General features: G+C 36.2%; 1 protein-coding gene and 1 pseudogene across 2 annotated transcripts in view; both read right to left on the bottom strand.

Annotated features, from left to right (window-relative positions):
* Positions 1 to 19,289, bottom strand: part of LOC144323451 (olfactory receptor 6C1-like) — a 40,455-nt pseudogene extending 21,166 nt beyond the window's left edge. Inside the window, exons 1-2 of the transcript XR_013388877.1 lie at positions 19,120 to 19,289; positions 17,385 to 17,483 (exon numbers count right to left, since the gene is read on the bottom strand). The product of XR_013388877.1 is annotated as an olfactory receptor 6C1-like (transcript). The remainder of the gene's footprint in view (positions 1 to 17,384; positions 17,484 to 19,119) is intronic.
* LOC144322966 (olfactory receptor 6C2-like) lies at positions 12,468 to 13,654 on the bottom strand. The gene has a single exon (XM_077913185.1). It carries the CDS (start codon positions 13,601 to 13,603, stop codon positions 12,665 to 12,667), a length of 939 nt encoding a protein of 312 aa, XP_077769311.1. The 5' UTR covers positions 13,604 to 13,654; the 3' UTR covers positions 12,468 to 12,664.
* Positions 19,290 to 19,798: the final 509 nt, after the last annotated feature.

Raw genomic sequence — 19,798 nt, forward strand, 5'->3', positions numbered from 1 at the left:
GGATCAATTAAGTGAACGAACAAAAGATTCCCTTGAGAGTACAGGTTCAAAAGTCACTAGTTAATCTACAGTGTAATGAACTAGAATGAATTCTTTCCAATAAAAGCTTTAAGTATCTATCAGAAGGAAGAGTGTCTTTGGAGACAGGAAGATGTAACAATAGGTTATGTGCAAAATAATGAGTCAGATGAACCATCAGAAGGTTAGATTAGAAGGTTAGATTCTCTCCATATACCTAGGGATATTTCAGCTGAACTCAAGAAAGAAGCTGCTCAGAATTTGCTGAGGGAATCTGGATTTGGATGAAGTCCTGTCACTCTGTGTCACAGTGGAAACGGTTCCCTCCCTCTATTCTAAGCAGCTTTTCTTCCGGTGACCATTCTTTATTAAGACATCACAAACAATCAGGGAAATTTGTGTTCAGTTTTTTCATTTTTGACTTAAGTTTCAAGATCAGTTGTTGTCCATGTTGGTCAAAGGGCACAAACTTGGAGTTATGTGGGATGAATAAGTCTCAATCTAATGCACATTATATGAACTATAGTTAGTGATACTGTATTGACTCTCAGAAATTTGCTGAATGCTCTCCATGTGCATGCACACACATACACACACACCTACTCACACATATGAAATTAATGGTGAGAAGATAGGTTAATTAGCTTGACTGTTGAAATAGTTTCATTATGTGTATGTATACCAAATTATCATATACACCTTAAATATATAAAATTTAATTTAAAAAAGGTCAGCTGCTGTCCAACCCAAAACAAAAATTGATGCAAATAGTATAGTATTATAACTTTATATATATGATTTTGTTTATTTATTTAATCAATAATTTTTATAGAATATTTTCTCCATTCAGTACACTATTATATATTTCATTGAGGTAAGATAAATGTAGGAGTATCTAATGTTACATAACATAGTTACATAAAATATAGTTTATATTTTAGCTAGGTAAATAATATTAATTGAGCTCTTCTTTGGCCTAGTTCTGTGCCAAATACTCTTATTGTATTGTCTTTTATAATCTTAATCACAACATTAGTACGTGGGTTATATGACTATCTACATTTTATGGTTGAAAAATTGAGAAGTTGAAAATTAAGAAGCTAAATAATTTTCCCAAGGCCATGTATTTGCTAAGAGAGTTTAGACTTGAACTCATGTTTGCCTTATGACAAAGTCCAAGCTTTCTAAGTGCACTACATTATCTCTCTATGCTTCAAAGAACAAGGGCTTAAAGATAATCTGATTAATGATGGGCAAGAAGGGGGTCATAGTGAGACATTTTTCCCCATAACTCTAGCAGAAATTTACCTCAAAATAGATGTATACTTTTTGAGGAATTGAATGTATTTCAACGATTAACCCAGAAGGATCAAACTGTTTCTAAATAACTTAATTGCATCATAGAACACAAGAATATTTATAGAAATATTTATAGAAACACAAAAATATTGAAGACCCAACAAGGCAAAAATCACCATGTGTAGAATCCAATAAAAGTTATCAGACATGCAGAGAAGCAAAATGTGTGTGTGTGTGTATTTTTTATATGCACATATATTCTTATTTTATATATATTTATATATGTTATATATATAATAATTTTACACACATAAAGCATGAGGAAATAAATTAGTTAATTGAAAGTGACCCAACCAGGGATCCCTGGGTGGCGCAGCGGTTTGGCGCCTGCCTTTGGCCCAGGGCGCGATCCTGGAGACCCGGGATCGAATCCCACGTCGGGTTCCCGGTGCATGGAGCCTGCTTCTCCCTCTGCCTGTGTCTCTGCCTCTCTCTCTCTCTCTCTCTCTGTGACTATCATAAATAAATAAAAAAAAAATTAAAAAAAAAAAAAAAGAAAGTGACCCAACCAGACACCAATGTTAGAATTGGCAAGCAAGAACTTTAAAACAGCTATTATAACTTCACTCTATACATTCAAAAAATTAAGTAGAAACAAGGAAAGTATAAAGACTCAAATCAAACTTAGAGATGAAAACTACAGCATGTGAAATAAAAAATAGACTGCATAGGTTTAAACACAGATTATACTTGCAGAAGAAAATATTGGCAAACTTGAAGGCATACTAATAGAAACTATCCAAAATGAAAGAGAGAAAAAAGGAGCATCAGTGAGCTGTGTGACCACTTTGAGTAGCCTATAACACATGTAATTGGAGCCCATTGGGGATTGGGTTAAGGGCAGAAAAAATGTTTAAAGAAATAATAGCTGAAAAATTTCCAGATTTTATGAAAACTATAAAACCCTCACCAAGAATTCAGTGAACACTAAACAGAAGAGGCATAAAGAAAACTCCCCCAAGACACATCATAATCAAATTTGGATCCACAGATACAAAATGAAGCAACTCAGTATTGATAAGTATGTGGGTAAATATACAAGACATTTTTTTAGTAATTTAAAGATCTCTTTAAAGATAATTGCCTATTTAATTATGCTAAGTGAAATAGGTCAATCAGAGAAGGATAATTAAATGGTTTCACCTATATGTGGAGTATAATAGCACAGAGGATCATAGGGGAAGGGAGGGAAAACTGAATGGGAAGTCATCAAAGAGGGAGACAAGCCATGAGAGACTCTTAACTATAGGAAACAAATTGATGGTTGCTGGAGAGGAAGTGGGTGGGAAGATGTGGTGATTGGATGGTGGGCATTAGGAGGGCATGTGATGTGATGAGCACTGGGTGTTATATGCAACTGATGGATTACTGAACTTTACATCTGAAACTAATGATGTATTATATGTTGGCTAATTGAATTTATTTTATTTTTTAATAATAAATTTATTTTTTATTGGTGTTCAATTTACCAAAGAAAAAGAAGGAAAAAGATAATTGTCCATATAAATAAAAATACATTTTTGCATTTATGTAATATGTACAATAGACTGTGTTACAAAAATAGCATATTCAATTTGAGTTTATCTTTGTGTCTTGTGTAAAAGAATGGTCCAGATTCATTCTTCTGCAAGTGGCTGTCCAATTTTCTCAGCACCATTTATTGAAGAGGCTGTCCTTTTTCCAGTGGATAGTCTTTCCTGCTTTGTTGAATATTAGTTGACCATAGAGTTGAGGGCCCATTTCTGGGTTCTTTATTCTATTCCACTGATCTGTGTGTCTGTTGTTGTCCAGTACCACACTGCCTTGATGACCACAGCTTTGTAGTGTAACCTAAAATCCGGCATTGTGATGCCCCCAGTTCTGGTTTTCTTTTTCAGTACTCCCCTGGCTATATGGAGTCTTTTGTGATTCCACACTAATCTTAAGATGATTTGTTTCAATTCTCTGAAGAAAGTCCATGGCATTTTGATAGGGATTGCATTGAATGTGTAAATTGCCCTGGATAGCATAGATATTTCCACAATATTAACTCCAAATGGATAAAAGACCTAAATGTGAGACAAGAATCTATCAAATCCTAGAGGAGAACACAGACAAAATCCCTTTTGAACTTGGCCACAGCAACTTCTTGCAAGATACATCTATGAAGGCAAAGGAAACAAAAGCAAAAATGAACTATTGGGATTTGATCAAGATAAAAACCTTCTGCACAGCAAAAGAAACAGTCAACAAAACTCAAAGACAACCTACAGAAGAGGAGATTTGCAAATGACGTATCAGATAAAGGGCTAGCATCCAGGATCTATAAAGAACTTATTAAACTCAACAGCAAAGAAACAAACAATCCAATCATGAAATGGGCAAAAGACATAAACAGAAATCTCACAGAGGAAGACATAGACATGGCCAACATGCACATGAGGAAATGCTTTGCACCACTTGCAATCAGGGAAATATAAATCAAAACCATAATGACATACCTCCTCACACCAGTGAGAATGGGGAAAATTAATAAGACAGGAAACAACAAATGTTGGAGAGGATGTGGAGAAAGGGGAATCCTCTTGCACTGTTGGTGGGAATGTGAATTGGTACAGCCTCTCTGAAAAACTATTTTGAGGTTCCTCAAAGAGTTAAAAATAGATCTGCCCTATGACCCAGCAATTGCACTGCTGGGTATTTACCCCAAAGGTATAGATGCAGTGAAATGCCAGGACACCTGCACCCCTATGTTTCTAGCAGCAATGTCCACAATAGCCAAACTGTGGAAGGAGCCTCGGTGTCCATCGAAAGATGAATGGATAAAGAAGATGTGGCCTACGTATACAATGGAATATTACTCAGCCATTAGAAATGATGAACACCCACCATTTCCTTCGATGTGGGTGGAACTGGAGGGTATTATGCTAAGTAAAGTAAGCCAGTTGGAGAAGGACAATCATTATATGGTTCACTCATGTGAGGAATATAAAAAATAGTAAAAGGGATTATAGGGGAAAGGAGAGAAAATGAGTGGGAAAAAAACAGAGAGGGTGACAAACCATAAGAGACTCCTAACTGGGAAACAAACAGCGTAGTGGAAGGGGAGGTGGGCGGGGGGATGCGGTGACTGGGTGATGCGCACTGAGCAGGGCCCTTGAGGGGACGAGCACTGGGTGTTATGCTATATGTTGGCAAATTGAACTCCAATAAAAATATACAAAAAATATGTAGCAAAAAATATGTGACAACAGAAGGGGCAAAATGAGAGTATATTATAAGATTCTTACACTACATCTGTAATGGTGTTAACATTATAAGATTCTTACACTACATCTGTAATGGTGTTAACATTATTTGAACGTAAACTCTTATCAGTTAAAGATCTATTAACCCTAAAGATGTTTTGACCCGAGAGTAACCATGTAACAAAACAAAAACCTGGAATGCATAATGATAAGTTAAAGAAGCCAGTCTGAAAAGACTACATACTGCATGACTCCAACTAAATGACATTCTGGAAAAGGCAAAACTTTGGAGACATAAAAACAATCGGTCATTACCAGGGATGAGCAAGTAATTTTTGGGCAGTGAAAATAGTGATCAGCACTAAGGCAGGAAAATATAAGAATCATGTCAATTGAACATGAAGCATTAGAATAGTTTTTATTTTCAGATGACATGATCATTAATATAGAAAGTCAATGGGAAACACAAAATTGATGCTAAAACTGTAATCTTTGGGGTAAATCCCCAGCAGTGCAATTGCTGGGTTGTAGGGCAGATCTATTTTTAACTCTTTGAGGAACCTCCACACAGTTACCATTTGCTTCGAGGTGGATGGAACTGGAAGGTATTATACTGAGTGAAATAAGTGAATTGGAGAAGGACAAACATTATATGGTCTCATTCATTTGGGGAATATAAAAAATAGTGAAAGGAAATAAAGGGGAAAGGAGAAAAATGAGTGGGAAATATCAGAAAGGGAGACAGAACATGAAAGACTCCTAACTCTGGGAAATGAACTAGGAGTGGTGGAAGGGGAGGTGGGCGGGGAGTGGGGGTGACTGGGTGATGGGCACTGAGGGGGGCACTTGATGGGATGAGCACTGGGTGTTATTCTATATGTTGGCAAATTTAACACCAATAAAAATAAATTTATAAAAATAATAAAAAATAACATAAAACTAATAAGTGAGCTTAGGACAGTGACAAGATACAAGGTCAATTTATAAATATCAATTGAATTTCTATATACTAATAATGAATAATTGGAATATAAAAATAAAGAGTATAGTTTACATAAAAATATGAATTACTTAGGGATAAATCTGACTGAAGTTGTGTAGTTTTTGAAATGCTTAAAACTATAAATCAGGGCAGCCCTGGTGGCGCAGCAGTTTAGCTCCTGCCTTCAGCCCAGGGTGTGATCCTGGAGACCCCAGATCCAGTCCCATGTCAGGCTCCCTGCATGGAGCCTGCTTCTCCCTCTGCCTGTGTCTCTCCCTCTCTCTCTGTGTGTCTCTCATGAATAAATAAATAAAATTTAAAAAAATTATAAATCATTGTAGGAGGATTACGGAAGGCCTAAATAAATGGAGAGAGAGAACATATTCATGGATCAGAAGACTTAATAGTGTTAAGATTGCAATCCCAATCAAAATTCTAACGGGCTTTCTTTTTCAAGAGAGAATTTAACTAGCTGGCATTTAATATTTATGTGTAAAAGCAAAGGACCTAGATAGACAAAACAATTTTGAAGAAAGAAATTTGGAGGGCTTATGATTCTCCATGTTAATTGTCTATTTGTGTCAGGAGCAGTATATTTCCAGTTATCTAGATTTAAACTCTCCAAGTGACTTTCCTTTCACTTTATATTAATCAGTAAGTAAATAACACTAATTATTTCTAATTTTTATATCTGCCTTAGACATTTTGCTTAGGTAGAAAGATTTGAAAAAAAAAAAAAAGATTTGCCCAGGAGTTTTGAAGTATATTCTCATTAATTGGTTTAATCTAGTTTTTTGTTTTTAAAGAAATACTGTCTGCTTACTTTTTTTGTGTCTGAGTTCTCTTATTTGTAATGCAAAAATGATAATGATAATTTGTTCATAATAATGAATAATAACAATAATTGATGATAGTGAGATACAACATATACTGGTTTTGATTCTATTATTACTATCCGTGTTTCTTAGAATAATGCCTGGGACATAGTAAATAGCATAAATGCAATTAACTATTTCACTTGATTACAGGGAATTCTCTCTTGTATTGAAAGCACAAATGATCTGTGCCACTTATGTGGCATTTCAGTATCTTTTGCCTCATGCAATTTCTTCTATTGTTAACTTTTCATGGCTGTATTTTATATACTGATTTGTTGTCCTGTGGCAGATTTACTTTGTTGTATTTTTTACACTGCATAGAAAAATGTTGGACCTACATTCAAATATTTATTAAACTATATACAAAACATGCATTGAAGGCCAGATAATTTCTAGAGCTCCTTCTCAGGAGAAATGATGACTTGAACAAGAGACATTAACTTTCTGGGGAGCTTTTTAAAAAAAATTTTTTTTTTTAGGTTTTTTAATATCAAAAGTAACAAAATATTTTCTCTCTTCAGAGCAGCCTCTTTGGGATCAATTGTACTGACAAACAATACATTCTCTGGGGAGTCATGATTCTGAGAGACTAATAAAGATCCTTTATTGCCATCCTCAATAACAAAAGTTCAAGAGATGTTTAAGAGAAGTCATCACAGGGATACTGGTGAGGGTAGTGAGGAAGTTGCAATGGGAGGTCAAACACAGGTCACCAGCAGGTTAAAGAAAAGAATGAGAGAAGCAAAACAGTGGGGTTGAATGACGTCCTTGCAGTGAGCAGCCTGCAGGACAGATCTTTAAATTTCTTTATGCTGAGTGAAATAAGTCAATCGGAGAAGGACAAACATTATATGGTCTTATTCATTTGGGGAATATAAATAATAGTGAAAGGGAATATAAGGGAAGGGAGAAGAAATGTGTGGGAAATATCAGAAAGGGAGACAGAACATAAAGACTCCTAACTCTGGGAAACAATCTAGGGGTGGTGGAAGGGGAGGAGGCCGGGGGTGGGGGTGAATGGGTGACAGGCACTGAGGGGGGGCACTTGATGGGATGAGCACTGGGTGTTATTCTGTATGTTGGCAAATTGAACACAATAAAAAATAAATTTATAAAAAAAAACAAATTTTCTTTCAAACCCATCACTTAAGCAAAACAAAACAACCCATCACTTAAGCCATACATTTTTCAGCATGGAGAAAATATGGTCTCATTCATTTGGGGAATATAAAAAATAGTGAAAGGGAATAAAGGGGAAATGAGAAAAATGAGTGGGAAATATCAGAAAGGGAGACAGAACATGAGAGACTCCTAACTCTGGGAAACGAGCTAGGGGTGGTGGAAGGGGAGGTGGGTGGGGGGTGGGGGTGACTGGGTGACGGGCACTGAGGTGGGCACTTGACGGGATGAGCACTGGGTGTTATTCTATATGTTGACAAATTGAACACCAATAAAAATAAATTTATAAAAAAATAGTTGTCACTTAACTTGAGGACTGTATTTATTTTTTAACAGACTTATTTATTTTATTTTTTGTATTTTTTTATTGGAGTTCGATTTGCCAACATATAGCATAACACCCAGTGCTCATTCCGTCAAGTGTCCCCCCTCAGTGCCCATCACTAGACAATATTTTTAGAATAATTTTAGATATGCAGAAAAATTGTGTAGGTAGTATAGCTGGTTCCCATATATCATATGCTCAGTTTCTCCTATTATTAACATCTCACATTAATATGATGGATTTGTTACAATTAATGAACCAATGTTGATGTATTATTTTAAAATAAAATCTATAGTTTTTATTCAGATTTTCTAAGTTTTAACCTTTCAATATATTTTTTTCTATTGCAATATCTCATTTAGGATACCACATTACATTTAGTTGTTATGCTATCTTTTTGCTCCTCTTGACCATGACAGTTTCTCACACTTTCCTTATGTTTGAAGACTTTGACTTTTGAGAGTTACTGGTCAGATATTTTATAGAATACTCCAGTTTTGAAATTTGTCTGATGCTATTGGGAAGACCACAGAGGTAAAGTGCATTTTTACTGTCAGTTTTTCCACTGTAAAGTTTTCTCTTTCTTTAGGATGGAGTATCTACACAAATTATTTGGAATACTTCTACATGGGAGGTTTGTCCCTTCTCCCTCACTTATTAATTCATTCAATCAATCATTTATATAAGTATGAATTATTGGATATCTATTTTATTCTTTGGGTTATTATCTACTACTATTCCATTTATTTTCTTATCCAAATTGTTCCAACTTTGGCCATTAGAAGTTCTTTTAGTGCTTTCTCTGTTTCTTGGACATACCTCATCAATGTGATTATATTTATTTTTATTTTCCAAAAAGAGCATACTTAAAGAAGGGTTCTAGACACCAAGGGAAGGAGTGGATTTGGGAGGTCCTGTTTACATAGAAGCATCATCTTTTTCCTTTTTGAGGGTGGAACACAAGTTCCATGAGGTCAGAAACCTTGTCCTATCTGTTCATTAAGAGTATCTGGAATATGGTAGTATGTTGGATGAATAAATTAAAGAATGATGACATGTCTTAGATGGAAGCAGGAGAAATAGTGTGAACAATTGTAGTGTGAGGTTTAAGTGATACCAAATTAGATTATATCTAATTACGGACACCTGGGTGGGTTATTTGGTTAAGCATCTGCCCTCAGCTCAGGTCATGGTCTCAGGGTCCTGGGATCAAGTTCCAAGTTGGGCTCCCTGTTCAGTGAGGAGTCTGCTCTCCTTCTCTCTCTCTGTCCCTCCTCATTGCTTGTGTGTCTCTCTCTCTGCTCTCTCAAATAAATAAATTAACTCTTCCAATAGATATTTTAAAAAGATTGTATCTAATTAGGAAGGGAGAATGTGGTTTCATTAGAATTGTTGGAGCAAAGTTAAGTCAAACAATGAGGAAATATTAATAAATATTTCTGTCATATATTATTGAACTATATGAGACTTCTTATAAAAAGAGTTCAGGTCAGATGGTTAGATCTGTACAACTGACACCTAGTGTAGAGGTGATAAACTGGCATTATTATGAAGATAATTTTGAAATATTTTCTTTGTCAAAGATATTTGCCCTTGTTTCAGGTATACAGCAAAGATAGAGACAAGGTTAAACATATAGAACATATACAATGCAAACCAATTGGGAAATAACAAAATATGTGGAATTAACAAGAATTCCTATGGGGTGTATAGAAATAGAACATCGTTTTTGGAAGAAAGGATGAGGGGAGGGAAATGGAAGATGAATTTGAGTGGGGCCAGGGAAATCACTTATGTTTGAATAGGGTATAAATGGATTTGATTAGGGGCAAACGAAGGATATTTCAGGTAGGTAACTATCATGTGAAAAGCTTATATTTTGGATTAGGGTTAATGTTGAGGATTTGCAGAAAATGTTTGGATTAGTGAAGTTGAACATAGATTCTTCACAACTCCTGATTACTAAGAGAATGAGTTTCAAAATTAAGAACGAGAAGATTCTAGAAGATTTAAAGCAAGAAGTGAACTAATTAAAATACTGTTTTAGGATAATAAATACTGTGATACTGCTTAGGATGACTAATACAGAGAAGAGATTATAAATGCAATATCGTTAGGAAGTTGTCAAGATAATTCTGGTTGAGAGATACAATTTTAGATTAGAAGTATGACAGGAATGATAAACAAGAACTTTTTGACGGAAGAAAATGATAACACTGAGTGACTGAAATAAAGGATTTAGAAGGAAGAGCTGAGGAAGAGTAGGCTAACATAAAAATTTGCCCCTTCTGTGTAAAGGCAACCTACACATAAAATTAGGTTCAACAAAGTTCTGAGTTCAAACTGGGCAAAGTATAAAGTCATGATCAATTTCAGTAATATTTGAGTTATGTTTGGGAACTGGTGTTGGGTCCAAATGTGACCTCAGTTATTTGATGCACTACCTCCAGTTCCAAAGACCTGACAAGATGCAACTCTTTTTCATTTTCTCTTACTGAGCAAGTGAGCAAGAGGAGGATATCTCATTATCCAAATCAGAAGTAGAGGATTATCTTTCATGAACCTACTGAATTTCCAATATTGGACCTATCCAAATGCAGTTGGTTCTTGAATGGCAAATTAGTCAGGATAGGTCTTTTTTTTTTTTAGGATAGGTTTTTGAATCTACAATATTCTTATCTTTCTTCATCATCGTCCAAACCAAACAATGAGATTCATAGACAACCTCTGTTAAGGATTCATGACTCAGGTGATCAACCCAACTACTAAACATATATATCATGTAGATGTATGCTTAAGTTAATTTTCAGAAGGGAAGCTGGGGAACATGTAGTGGGATTTTGTTGGTTTTTAAAGAAATTTTAAATGAAAAAAGAGGAAAGGCCTTGGAAAAGAGAGTTCTATTTTCCTTGAATATTTTTGAAGTATAGAAGAAACTTATATGATGGTCATTACCTTGTATGAACAACTGAAAATAAGAAGTACAACATAAAAATACATTTGAGCAGTTGGATGATGTTTAATAAGCATATATATATATATATATATAGTATGAAAACACACAACTTTCACAATTACTGTTTCTATCCTTTGTTATTTTATTTTATTTTATTATTTTATTTTATTATTTTATTTTATTTTATTTTATTTTATTTTATTTTATTTTATTTTATTTATTTTTTTGTTTCTATCCTTTGATAGAAAAAAGTCCAATGATTTGGTCCAAGCTTCCTGAATGACTATTACTTTTTTCACCCACATCTCCCCCCTTTTTTTCTAAGTCTATTTTTATTTTCTTTAACATTTATTTATTGTATATTTTTTTTTATTGGAGTTCGATTTACCAACATATAGCATAACACCCAGTGCTCATCCTGTCAAGTGTCCCCCTCAGTGCCTGTCACCCAGTCACCCCAATCCCCTTCCCACCTCCCTTTCCACTACCCCTTGTTCATTTCCCAGAGTTAGGTGTCTCTCATTGTTTGTCACCCTCACTGATATTTCCCACTCATTTTCTCTCCTTTCCCCTTTATTCCCTTTTCACTATTTTTTATATTCCCCAAATATATAATATATAATGTTTGTCCTTCTCCGATTGATTTACTTCACTCAGCATAATACCCTCCAGTTCCAACCACGTTGAAGAAAATGGTGGGTATCTGTTGTTTCTAATGGCGAGTAATATTCCATTGTATACATAGACCATTTGTCCTTCTCCGATTGATTTACTTCACTCAGCATAATACCCTCCAGTTCCAACCACGTTGAAGAAAATGGTGGGTATCTGTTGTTTCTAATGGCGAGTAATATTCCATTGTATACATAGACCATATCTTCTTTATCCATTCTTCTTTTGATGGTCACCGAGGCTCCTTCCACAGTTTGGCTATTGTGGACATTGCTGCTATAAATATTGGGGTGCAGGTGTCCTGCTGTTTCACTGCATCTGTATCTTTGGGGTAAATCCCCAGCAGTGCAATTGCTAGGTCATAGGGCCACTCTTTGAGGAACCTCCACACAGTTTTCCAGAGTGGCTGTACCAGTTCACATTCCCACCAACAGCTTTTTTTCAGACTATATCTGGATTGTATCTTCAGTAGTCAGTCTGTGCTAAGCAACCAAATGCCCCTTCTCAAATTAGCAATATTTTTGATGTTTTAGTCAAGGCTCCTAATATCTAACATTCTTCTTTTTTAGAAATTGAGGTAAATTGGTATATATCATTATATGTTTCAGGTATACAGCATTAAGATTGGCATCTGTATACATTACAAAGGGATTACCACCACAAATCTAGTTACCATCCACCACCATACACTTGGCCTCTTTCACCTATTTTGCCCATCCCTCACTAACATTCTTCTTAAATTAAGGGATAATGTAAGTCTGGATATTGAAGAAGTTATCTAAGTAGGACTTAGTTGTGCTGCCCCTAAATTCAGTCTTGTTCTTCTTGAGTCTATGTTTAAACGCCATCAAGCTATGAGAGTAGAACACATTCAGTACTCGGAAAACTATTCTTTCAATTCTGTAGTCATATCATATTTCATGATATAGTACACTCAAAAAATTTCCAGAATGGGCAGTGGAAACTTTTTTGTGGAAATATTTGTTAACCATTTATTTGGCAAATTCATGGATGGGTTATTCAGATTTAAATTTAATTTAACCCAGCCTCAAAAAAATCAATTGTCTCTTACTTCTTTGTGAGAAATACAATCCATTTTACTGTGTCTTTGAAGGCATCTTTCACTTGTTTGTTTCGAAGTGTATAAATGAATGGGTTAAACAAAGGAGCAACTGAAGTAGTGAGCACAGACACTACTTTATTAATAGCTACTCCTTCCTTTGCTGAAGGTTTGATGTAGATGAAGATGCAGCTGCCATAAGTGATGGAAACCACAATCATATGGGAAGAGCAGGTGGAAAAGGCCTTTTTCCTTTGTTGGGCAGAAGGGAATCTTAGAATGGTCTTAATGATGTAGGTATAGGAGAGGACTACACACACTAAGGTAATAATGAGTGTCAGCACGGCAAAACTCAGAACAATTCTCTCGATTAAGACTGTGTCTGAGCAGGTTATCTGTAAAATTGGAGATGCATCACAGCCAAAATGATCAATCACATTTGAGTCACAGAATTCCAGCTGGAGGCCCAGGCCAAGAGGTGGGAGGATGATTAACAGGCCAGCAAACCAACAGCAGAGAACGAGGGTAGTGCAGACTCTGTTGTTCATGATAGTTGTATAATGCAGGGGCTTGCAAATGGCCACATAGCGGTCATAGGACATGGCGGCAAGGAGAAAAAATTCTGTTGCTCCAAAGAGGACAACAAAAAATAACTGGGTGGCACAAGCATTATAAGAAACAGTATTATCTCCAGTGGTCATAGTATACAGGAATCTGGGAATACAGACAGTGGTGAATGAGACTTCTAAGAAAGAGAAATTTCGGAGGAAAAAATACATGGGAGTTTTAAGATGGGAGTCCACCAGTGTGAGGGTGATAATGATGAGGTTTCCAGTTACACTCAACATGTAGGTGAGAAACAAAAATACAAAGAGTAGAACTTGTATTTTTGGGTCATCTGTCAATCCTAGCAGGATGAATGTTGTTACTGCTGTATGATTTCTCATCACTGCCTTGCACCAGGAAGGATTTTGCCTGGAGAAAGAAGTGTCATAAGAAGCTAGTACTGGAACCTGAAGGAGGACATTCTGGCAAGCCTGCTCACATGCACTTTCTTTTTTTAGTTAATTTAATTTGTTAGCATAGAGACATCTATGGGAAAGGTTTAGTATGGATCTTGTGCTTTTAACTAGAAAGCATATTTCCAAAGATGTCAAATAAACACAAAACAAAACATAAATCATATGTCTGATTTGCAGTTTCTCAGCAATATTGCCTTTTGTACAGATTTTATTTGTCTTTATCCTGGAGGCAGTTATGTCAGTTTTCAGCGCCCCCATCCTTATTTTCTTTAGTTTTTTTCACACCATACTGAAATGCTCCATTTTCAAAACCAAGAAGGATCTGTTATTTTGTATTTTTTTGTGTTTTAAAATTAAAACTTATTTTTTTGGAGCAATCTTAACATCACAGCAAAATTGAGGGGAAGGTACAGAAATATTCCATATGCTTCTTGCCTTTACAAATGCATAGCCTCTCCTGTTACTAACACCCCCCCACCAGAGTGGTACCTTTGTTACAAATGATGAACTTATATGGACACGTCAAAGTACATAATTTACATTATGGTTCACTCATGTTGTACATTCTATGGATTTGGACAGATATTTAGTATATTATATTGATCATATTTTGTCATATGCAGAATTTTAACACTAGAGCATTCATTTATAGTTAGTTCCGCTCTCTGTACCTTCAATTATTTCTAAATAGGGAGATAAAAACTTTAAAATACAAAGATGTAGTTTTGTTTTTCACCCCATGTTTAGGCAAATGAAAGTATTTTTAAGCCAGGCTGGGACTGCTTAGGAGGGGTTTCCTGAAGTGGTATAATGAAATTTTTTTCTGGAACTTAAATATAAACCCAATTTATCTGTACTTTATATATAAGTCCTGTTGTAGTGTTTTGGGTCCTGGATGGAGTCCAGAGGGGATGATCTGTCCAATTTGTTCTTTGCCAGCCTGATTGGCCTGACCAACTCAGTGTTCTTCACAGCACTCAGCCTTCAGAATCTGTCTTAGGGTTTATCTTAGTGACCTCTTTGAACAATTTGTGTTCTTGCCTGCTTCAATTCAACTTTCCTCACTAGTAAATCAGCTCCCTAACCCTACAGCTTATGTTCTCTGAGTTTTGATATATGTAACTTGCCCAAACAACATCCAGAAACAAATGGACACAATATGAGCCAATCTTTGTAGCCATAGTATAAAGTACCCTACCTTTCTCAGTGACATTTGTCACTGTCCATTTCTGCACCTCCAAGGAGTGTTAAGCCTCCCTATACCCCAATGTACATTTCTTCCCCCCAGAAATCTCTTTTAGATAGGTGCTCAGGAAATTCCCTCCCCTCCTTCATGTCAAAACTTAGCCTCATTGAGGTTTGTGTTTCAAGCAGCTGCTTGAAGGTATCCAGTTATCCATCCTGTAAAAAAAATCGGTAAGTGCAACCTCACTGGGAATATCAATAGTTAACAGTAACTTGATATATTGTCCAATAATATGTCTTAGGGTTTTATTGGGGGTAAATGATTGTTAATGAGCAACTTTAGGCATAACTCAGTGTTTGTAGGGAAATCCTATACACTTGTACATGAGAGTGAAAACTACTTTTTTATGTTTCAAAAAATTGTCCTAGTTGTATCCAGTATATGTTTTCTGAATAGAGAATCAAAATTACGTTAGGTTACTCTTGCATTGCTCAAGTAAATAATCTACATTTATTCATTAAAATAAATATCTAATAAGCCTCTGTTATTTAAAGAACATAATATGAGAGAGTGGAGCTCCAATCATTTGCAGGTTGAGCTCCCTCAAGGAGCTTTCTGGCTGCCCGTAGAAGATAGTATTTCATTTTGGTGCATACTCAGTGACATGGTAACACAAGATAACAGTGAAAATATAGCTGTGGATTTCAGATGACAACTATTCTATGCTTGTTCCTTGGTAATTGATCTTAGCTATTAGATAGCTATTTATATTAATAGCTATTTAAATTTTTTTATGTTCACCCAGTTTCTCTAGTTATTTTTTTTATTTTTACTAATGTTGGTCATGACATCTGTCCTCATAAGTTGAGTTAGCAGGTTTATTGCTCAAGGTTCACAGACATGATTTTGAAATACAGACAAGCCCTCCCCCCTTAGCTCCTGGGAGAAATGACTCACTGGAGAGATAGTATCTTGTCATGTACTTGCCAGGGGAAGACTCTGATAGGCCAAACTGAATGATGAGTCAGGTTTATTTCTGCATTCTTAATTTTCTTCCCCCTCTCCCTTCCACTGTAGAAGAGTTTAAGTCCCTGTACTTGTTATTGGTATTGTAACTCTAGTTCTTCCTCTCCTATGAAGTTCTTAGGATCTAAAATTATTTCCTCTTGTCTTATCAAAACATTAATTCTTCTATATTCGTAGGAAAGACTGATGAACTCAGCCATATTAGCATTTGATCATGAATTTTATGTTTAAAATACTTAATATAATGTGTTGACCTTCAGTGACACTGTTTTTTAATTTAGGAAGCTTGTTAAATAAATTCTACTCTTGATAATCCAGTAAGCCTATGAGGGTAGATCCTTTGGATATAAGACTGCTTCATTTTGGCTTTTACCAGCAATCATACTCACACTCTCTGTTATATTGGGAAAATTTTTCTGGGAGACTAAAGTTATTTATTTATTTAATTTGAATTCAGATCAATTAAAATTTGAAACCATTTCATCAAATAATAAAATTTACCACCTTCTTTGTATAAGTAATGTTTTCAATTAACGTTCACAGGTAGGCCTCCAGGCTTACCTATGCAAAACTACCTGTTCTCACTGTCACTTCGGGAGTTAGATGAGTGACAGTCAGTTTATTCCTTCATTGACTCCTCTTTAGTGAATATATTTGAGAAACTTTGACCCTCTGTATGTTTGGAACAAAACTCATTCAGTCTTCATTTGGGACAGAGGATGCCCGTGGACTAGAAAGAAGAGATGCAAGAAGAGTAAATGTTGCCACCACCACCACCTCTCCCTCTTCCAAGGAAAAGTGGTAAAAAGGATCTAAATAACAGATAGAGAATAAGGGGAGGTTCCCTGCAATGTAATTTATAATACTGATATTATTTGACATCTGTGACCCTAGTGGATCTTATTGGATGGCAGTGTCTTTCTGTTGCCTTTTATTTTTTATCTCTTTATTAAGGTTCATCAATTTCAGGTGCCTGAGCAGTTCACCTGGTTGAACCTCCGACTCTTGGTTTCAGCTTGGGTCATGATCTCAGGATCATGAGATTAAGCCCCCTCCATACCCAGTGTAGAGACCATATAAGACTCTCTGTGTCCCTCTCCCTCTGCCACTCCCCAAAATAAAAGCTTCCTGAACTCATAAAATAACCATGGTAGAAAATTCTAATTTTGTGTTCCTTTAGGATAATGACTTATAAGAAATGATTGTTGAATACTTTTCTGCAGTATCAATTATAATGAACTGAATTCCAGATTTTAAAAACTGTGCTCACCCTCTGCCTTTGGAGAATTTGGAAAAATATATCATGACAATTACTTTTTGATGGTTCTTTATTAGTGGCCCTTGAGGGAACTGCAACTTGAGCAGCATTCAGTTGGTCAGGAGTTGGCGTGTGTCCTTCTGTTCCCACTCTCATATTCTATTTATCACAGCCTCCAACCTCACCCTCCACACAAGCACACACACACACACAGGCAAGCCTGACACTTGACAGACCTTCATTAGACGTCCATGACTGATATAAGGAGCCTGGGTACAGTCTCTGCTTCTCTCACCAAGTCTAAACTGGCACCGATACTGGATTTCACCGTTGCTCTGTTTGTTTGAAAGAAGAAAAAAATGCAGAGGTAAGGAAGTTTCTCTCTAGTTTTGTCAGAGAGGCACATCTGATCTGGACAGGGAGGCAGGCTTCCCTGCAAATTCTATAATGGCAACATTTCTTTTATATGTTTAGTTTGTTACCAGTGCACAGGGAACATCTGAGTGAATAACAAAATAGTCCTTGGTGACCAAGTTTCAAAAGTTACTAACGAATCCATGGCAGTCTAGTTAGCAGCATAAAAACACATGTTGCAGTGGGAACAATGTCCTCAGGGACACTGGGGATGGTCTGATGCCATCTGAATTCTGTTTGGATTTCTCTGTTGAATCTTTACATTTCTCCCAGAGTTAGACATTCTGGCACTTTATATATATTATGTATTATTTATCTTTGACATAAATCTTAAAAAATAAAAAAAATCCCAAATTTTCCTCATTTTACAGAAGAAGTAACTGAGGAGCAGCGAAATGACTAACCAAAATGCCCCACTGAGGTGGTGCAGATTTTGGATCAGAGTTTATTAAAATACAAAGATCCTTCTTCTTCCTCCATGCTACCTTAGCTACTTGTCCCAATATTTAAGAGGCTTACTGACATTTAATTTTCAAATTTGATGTTCTCTTAATGCTACCTGGCCTTTAGTTTCATCATTTCTCCTTCCACTTAAGACTTTTCAGGAAGGCATTGAAACTACTTTTGGTATTTGAAGCAATGGAGTTTTGCATCCCAAATATGCAAAAAAAAAAAAAAAAATAGCCTGGTTCTGGGATAGGTTTCTGGTTTTACTATGATTTATTACTGAATTTTTTTGTAGTCAACATACAATGTTGTATTAGTTCCAGTTATACGGCATAGTGATTCAACACTTCCATACATTAGACAATGTTCCATGTGTGTTTTGTCTTCGGACATTACCACTCAAGATGCCTAAAGAGCCAAGGTCTGTGGTCACATGACCTCATGGGGAGGAGGCTCTCAGGCTAATTTTTACAGTGTTTATGCAGAGTACAGTTGTTTGGAGATGAAGGACGCCCCTCAGGAGACCTGATTTATCCCAGCATGAGACAGAATCAGCTTCTGAGGCTGTAGGAAATCAATGCCATGACGAGGGATGGCCTACAATGTGCTATCTTTGGTTCTGTTCCACCAGCCATGGTGTAACTTCTGTAGACACATCATGAAAGCCAGAATTCAAGTGGGAAGAATACAAGGCTAACAAAAGGCACTAGAAGGATGTTGATTTAAGGATCTGAGTCTTCACAGTGACCAAAATAATCTTCCTTGTGAAGCAGCATAGGAATCAGGATACAGTGGCTTTCTTGGCTCAATAGGTTATGTGTCTGACTGCAGCTCGCATCATGATCCCAAGATCATGTCAGGCTCCCTGTTCAGTTCAGGGTCTGAATATCCCTCTTCCTCTGCCATTCCTGTAACTCCTTTGTCTCTCTCTGTGAGGATTCCTTGTCAGTAATGTCATCCCCAATATTCTCCACTGCCCAATCGCTTTCAAATTTCCTGAGGCCACCTTGACAATATTTATTTGTTCTTCCTCATTAATATTTTTTATGAACCTTCTCATTATGAATGTATTGAAGGGTGAATCATAGAAGTGGGTGGAGAGTCACTCACTGAGTTTCGGTGGACAAAATCTGGCACCACAGCCTTGGCAACATCATCGCAGCAGCAAGAATTGAGGTTGTCCATCCTCAAAGACGCTAGGTAGAGAGCTGACAACTCAATATCAACTATGAACTGCTCAGCTCAAAGAGTGACAGTTGGGAAGAAAGGCAGAGGTATATTTCTCGTCACCATGGCAATGTGTGACATCATAGTGCTTTCAAAGTGAATGCAGCTGCACAGCAATCACCTGCTGTCTTGACAGGGGTGTATCTTTTGATTTGTAGAGTCAGGCATTCTTCCTTACATCTCAGCTTGAATTCACTGCTGTTCAGGATGGCTTGATAGTTATGTAGCTAAATTAAGGGGACCAGCTGACATGAGGAATTCTATTCCACCAGCTTCCATCCATCTGAAAATGTATTTTAATGGGCCTAATCCAAACTGATTCAGGATGGTAGTCCATAAAGCCTGTCTTTGTGCAAGGTATTCAAGTTTGTTTTGCAAATAAAGTCAGTTTTATTTAGCATCGCCCAAACTAGAGACAACTAAGCTGTCCCTATTTATTTTTTCTTATTTATTTATTTATTTATTTATTTATTTATTTATTTATTTTTTTTATTTTTTATTTTTTATTGGAGTTCTATTTGCCAACATATAGCATAACACCCCGTGCTCATCCGGCCAAGTG

The sequence above is a fragment of the Canis aureus genome, chromosome 11, assembly GCF_053574225.1.
Source record: "Canis aureus isolate CA01 chromosome 11, VMU_Caureus_v.1.0, whole genome shotgun sequence".
In the NCBI taxonomy this organism is placed as follows: Eukaryota; Metazoa; Chordata; class Mammalia; order Carnivora; family Canidae; genus Canis; species Canis aureus.